The sequence below is a fragment of the Anopheles darlingi genome, chromosome 2 (assembly GCF_943734745.1).
Source record: "Anopheles darlingi chromosome 2, idAnoDarlMG_H_01, whole genome shotgun sequence".
NCBI lineage: Eukaryota > Metazoa > Arthropoda > Insecta > Diptera > Culicidae > Anopheles > Anopheles darlingi.
The window spans coordinates 11,018,548-11,024,623 of record NC_064874.1 but is presented as its reverse complement, the minus strand read 5'-3'; the positions used below and the strand labels follow the sequence as shown (position 1 = coordinate 11,024,623).

General features: G+C 52.6%; 1 protein-coding gene across 1 annotated transcript; it reads left to right on the top strand.

The window, feature by feature from the left end:
* The first annotated feature begins 261 nt into the window (after positions 1-261).
* LOC125950357 (extracellular serine/threonine protein CG31145) lies at positions 262-5,544 on the top strand. Its single transcript, XM_049678287.1, has one exon. It carries the CDS (start codon positions 532-534, stop codon positions 2,179-2,181), a length of 1,650 nt encoding a protein of 549 aa, XP_049534244.1. The 5' UTR covers positions 262-531; the 3' UTR covers positions 2,182-5,544.
* The last annotated feature ends 532 nt before the right edge of the window (positions 5,545-6,076 follow it).

Genomic DNA, 6,076 nt, shown 5'->3' with positions numbered 1-6,076 from the left:
GGCCAGTTTTGTAAACAGCGAACGTAAGCACAGCAACAACACCAAAGCAAGCAAGCAAGCGAGCGAGCCAGCCAGTCAGCGAGGCAGCACCTACAAGTGGCCTGCTTGGACGTCAGTTCGTTGGTGAAGTCGTTGGCGACAGCGCTCTCTCGTTGTCGTGGTCGCCGTCGTCATCGTCGTCGCTCGGTCGTCGCCTGCTGCGCGAAGCGTGTTCAGCGAAGGGTGCAAGGGAAGGGCAAGCGATCCGATCTGATCTGATCAGATCAGAGAACTTATCAGTCGCGGCCAATCAACCTTCCCGTTTCGATCACACTTCGATCAGTGATTTGCCCATTTGTTAGTGATTCGCTGGCCGCGATAGTGTGGAGCAGCAGTTCTGCGTTAGCACCCGTTAGCAGGACTTGTGTGTTGTGTGTTGTGCGACTGGTGAGTGGTCTAGTAACCGTGGCGAACAGTGGAGGAACCTCTTTTAGGACGTTGCGCAGTGGCCAACAAGTGGCCAACAGCAGCAGCAGCAACAGCAACATCATCATGTACTGGTTTCGATCGAAAAAGCTGAAAGAGCGGTTAGCGCTCGGTTTCGGGGCTTCGCTCGTCCTCTTCACGCTCCTGCTCGTGATCGATCTACAGATGGATCTGGGGGTATCCCGGGGCGAGTTCACACCATCGCACGCCCGGATACGGTACGCGAACCAGGAGGATAAGAGTGGCATCTACAACGAGTTCCATCGGAGGTACCTCGCGAAAAGTAATGCATCCGGTTCGAAGGAGTACCTTACGACGAACCCGCACACACACCGTGGCCACACGGATACGTCCGGGCCGGGGTATCCGGCGAAGGCGGCCACAACGGCACCACCACCGCACGATCGGTTCAAGGATCTGACGACGCTAGTGGTGGCCCCACGGAACCGGCGTCACCCGGAACCGCACGAAAAGATCATCGTAAAGGAGGATCTGCTGCAGGACGACATCGACGAATCGAATCCGACGCTGGCCGATCTGCTCGACCTAGCGCCCGGTCCGAACGCGTCCAATCTCGAGCGCTTCCAGCTACGCATCTCGAAGCGTGAGCTGTACCGGAAGGGTGACCACCTCGTCAATGCCGTCGTCGACGATATGGTACGGTTACCGATCATGCACGTGGTACAGAAGGAAGGTGGCACTCAGCTGAAGCTGATCATCGACTATCCGAACGATATCCACGCCCTGTTCAAACCGATGCGCTTCCCCCGGGAACAGCAGACACTTCCGAATCATTTCTACTTCACCGATTACGAGCGGCATACGGCCGAGATTGCGGCCTTCCATCTCGATCGGTTGCTCGATTTCCGGCGAGCGATGCCAGTGACGGGCCGCATTTTGAACATAACGACCGAAATCTATCAGATCGGTGATGAGGGTCTACTGAAGACGTTCTTCGTGTCACCGTCGAACAATCTGTGCTTCCACGGGAAGTGTTCGTACTACTGCGATACGTCGCACGCGATCTGCGGCAATCCGGACACGCTCGAGGGTTCATTCGCCGCGTTCCTGCCAACGCAACCCGACACACAACGGAAGGTGTGGCGGCATCCGTGGCGCCGTTCGTACCACAAACGCAGGAAGGCCCAATGGGAGACGGATGCGGACTACTGCACGATGGTACGGGACATTCCACCGTACGACGAGGGTCGCCGGTTGCTCGATCTGATGGATATGGCCGTGTTCGATTTCCTGACCGGCAACATGGATCGGCATCACTACGAAACGTTCAAAATCTTCGGCAACGAAACGTTCCCGATCCATCTGGATCATGGGCGAGGCTTTGGGCGACCGTTCCACGATGAACTGTCGATCCTGGCGCCGGTACTGCAGTGCTGCCTGATACGGAGCAGCACCCTCGAGACGCTACTCAAGTATCACAACGGACCGAAGCCACTGTCGGAGGCGATGAGGGAATCGATGGGCACCGATCCGATTGCACCGGTCCTGTGGGAACCACATCTGGTGGCGCTCGATCGGCGTGTCGCGATCGTCCTGCAGGCCATCCGGGATTGTGTCCGGAAGGCACGGGATGAGGAAGATGGACAGCAGCTCGTCGGTGATGATGCCGTCGTCGGTGACGGTAGCTCGAACACACTCGATCGTGACAATGGCAAACAGCAGCCACCGGGCAATGGGTTCTACCGAGGATCCTAGCGGCGACTGGTTGAGATCGAGCGTCGACGACGGGTCGGTGGGTATAGGCGGCCACCAGCACCACCACCACCACCACCGCGTAGGACGCTCTACAAGCGGCGGGCGGCGGCCTTCCGCACAAACCCGATAGGCCCGGCGCTGGGCCGGCTACGGCGTGGTAGCCACACCCTGTACATAGTCTAGAGGGGGGGACGAAGCAGTCCCAACACCCCCTCCCCCCCCCTTCCAAAGCGCGAGTAGCTGCTGGACACCACACCACATCGGTGTGCGATACGATGCGAGTGTGAGAATGTGATCTTCATCATCGAGTGGCGGCGGATCGAGTGATCATGGGGAATAATCCCCGTGGATTTAGCATTAATATTATGACGACGACGCGACGTTGTGACCGCGGCTGGCGGCGCACTAGGTTCCTAATTCTGTCTCATGGTTAGCGTATGTAAACGGAAAGCAACGAAAAGCACCAAGCCAGATTATGTTGTGAGCCACAAAGGCAGGCAGGCAGGCAGCGAGTGGACGAGAGAACAGAGACACTGTGAAAGGGTTTGGTCTGTAAGATCCCGTGGAGCATCATTCATTTCATGTAGACGCAAAAGACTTCTAATCATATCGATGACGGTGAGACGCGAGAGAAGGTTGTTGAAAAGAGGGTGGATGTAAACGTTAAACTTAAAAACAAACCCCCTAAACTGACGAGCTCATGCCAAACACGCTGTTTGTCACTCTGCCGTTATCTCTCATCTCTGCGGATAGGATAGGAAGTGTCCGCGAGTGTGTGTGTGTGTGTGTGTGCGTGTGTACAGTGACGGAGAGCGGCGCAAAGGAGCGCAAATAGGATTACGAATATGTTAATGCGAGCGCGAAAGCGATCCTCTAGTGGTAGAGGATCACCGAACACCACACACACACACACACCGCACACACACCGAACACGCTGTGTGAGGCCAAAGTTTCCCTGTTTATAGACACACGCTGTTAAGAATGAAGTCCCCCGGGACAGTGGTTGCCACACTGCTTGGCACATCCTTCACATCTGTACTGTTCCCTCTGTTTTCCTCCCGTCATTCCCCGTCCTTTTCGGTGTTGTGTATGTATGTGTGTCGTTGTCTGCGTGTGTGTGTGTGTGTGTGTGTGTATTTAGGAGATGTGTTAAGCTGGTGGACCCCGAGAGTCCCGGAAACCGAACGATCGAATTTATTGCGCAACTTTCCCGCCTCTCCCACCGAGGGAGGTGGTACTGTTCCGTTGTTTTCCCTTTACCATGAGCCCCCTCCCTGTCTCTGTTGTTAAGTTTGAGTTTGATCGCGTGATGATCCGTAAAACGTTTTAAGATTGTCGGAATGTGACGACGCTTCGAAGATATGGTGTGGTCCGTCTTGGATAAATAATTCGCCAAAAAAACCTCCCACTCCCCACTTCGAATAGGATACCCTTACCTGCGCCCTAAAATGGATGATTATTGTTGGTTTTTGCCTCTCGTAATCAATGGGATGTAACAGTTTGATCGATCATCGAACTGGTCAGCATAAATTGTAAAAGAAAAAAATCTGTGTAACGAGAGGATACGATAAACGCTTAACATTCGGTACGTAACCAGAGACTGCTGAAGAGCGAGAAAGAGAGCGAGAGATGGTCCCGTACAGGTGATAAAGGGTTGTTGAAGGTGCGTGAACATGAAGAGTAATAAATCGCTAATAGAAATCGCATTGAAAGCACACTTAGCGAGAGAGTCTCGTTTAACGCCGGCGCCAGCATCGATGGTGAGGTGCCAGTGGGGGAGAGGGCCCCACAAATTAATCGATCCGCAGCATAAACATTGGCCCCAAACCACCAAGTAAGCACTGTGCAAGTGCAAGGAATTAATTGAAATCAAAGAGCCAACCAATAAATGCTGCTAAATGCGGTGCTGTTGCTGGTGTTGCTGCTCCGGTGAAACAAGGGCATTTGCGAAGGGGAAATCGGCGGGGCGCTAGCAGTGAACGCACCACCGTCGAGGCGTCGAGGGTCGAATTGTCCCGTGGTTTCACTTTAAAAGTCGTTGTACGCTCCGTGAAACTGGCGGAATGTAGCGCGAGAAAGAGAGAAAGAGACGAGTCATCAACGAGCACATAGAATTGGGATAATCACGGTGACGGTGACGCAGCCCAAAGGGGGCGCGCAGGTGTCGCGTTTAAATGCGGTATAACGATAAGCGCGCTAATCTTATCATCACGCTCGTGCGACCGCGAGCTTCTCTCCTGTCCATTCCTACTCATGTGTTGTTGGCTACAAGCCACACGATTCCCCAACGAATGCTTGACGAAGATGGTGATGATGATGACGACGAGATGCCAAAAACGCCACGTCCCAACAATGTGCGCCGCACAGAAAAAAAAAACAACAACATAACCACCATCGGAGTGGTTCACCTGTTCTCCTGTGTTGATGTGTGAGAACTGTCGGGCCAAGCGCACATGATGGCGCACAAACAAAACAATGGGCTAGAGAGGGCGATCGATTACCCCGAAATTACGTATCCGATCCGTTTGCTCCTTGCCCCAGGGATCGGTAATCCCACGATCGGGCGTTTGTAATGTTAGTTCGCGATCGAGAAGCGCGCGCGCGCACGTCATCAGTCGGTGCCAAAAAAACAAACACGCCGTGGTTCCATCGAGCGTTTGTTGTGCGATCAAGTGATCCGTGAGAGAGAGAGCGAGAAAATTGCAGAGGTGAAAGAGGCCAATTCACACGACTCATCATCGGAACCACCCTTTATGTTGAACCTTTGAAGAAGAAAAAAAACGGCGAAGAACTGAACTGATGGACCTGTTTTTGAATGTTATCCTTTTGTTGTGCGTATTGACTTGATATTGTTGTTATATTGGGTGTGCGCTTGCCTAAGCTGTAACTCCTGTTACCCCAGACCCCTTTCCCTGTTTTGTATACACTTTCCACGCTAGACCAATACGTATGTCGCGGGGACCGTCTGTTGTGGCCAAAAAGAAGCATAAAGTTTAGGAGCAAGAAGGTAGACGAACCGAAGCATGCGCGCAACGCAATAGCTCTTCTTATCTGTAGACACCCACTGGGCATGGCGGGGTTCGTGTATCGCGCCGGTGGAGAACACTTCTGTGAAAAGTCTGTTTGTTACTGTTAGCTAAGGCGAGAAGGAGTGGCGAAGAGATCATTAACTTTGAAAAGGGGATAATGTGCAGAACTGTAGTGAAGCGGTGAAGTGTTAGATCGTCGATGGAGTGGACTTGTAGCAGCAACTACCATAGGTAATGAATACAAAGATAAGCAAACTGATCAGCTGTGGTATCGATTATGATAATATTGATATGAAAACAATGAATAAAACCATGAAATTTGAAATTTAAAAAATCGTATGACGCATGTCGCAATCGCCGAACCTAGCCACGAGATGAAGCTGAACTGAAGGTAAGATCATTGATCCCGGTGTTATGTGGGGTGCAGCACACTTAGCACCTCGGAACCAGTGCTAGCAAGCTGCTAATAGCCCAATCCAAGCTCATATCGAAACTGAAGAAGAATGAGGTCACAATTGACAAGAGCAACTCGCAGCTATCTTGTTTTTGGTGCTAATTCTGGTGGTGCTGGAATGTTGGGGGCAACGGAGTTTGTGTGTCATTGTGCCCCTATTGTTGTTGTTGCCATGTCAGCGAGTCGGGGAATGGCCCTCGGTAGCACCGGTTGCAAGAGGAAAGAAAAAGATGGCGGAATATTTTTTTTTTCCTCATCACCATCAAGGCCCCTCGCCAGCTGAACGTGCTTTACGAGAGCCATGATGGAGTGACATTCGCGCAAGGACACGCCGCCCGGTGTGAGGGGGTCCCCGGGTCCGTGAGGATGGCCGTATTGCGCTAGGTTAGGGTTTAATGCTTTGGGTTCGCGT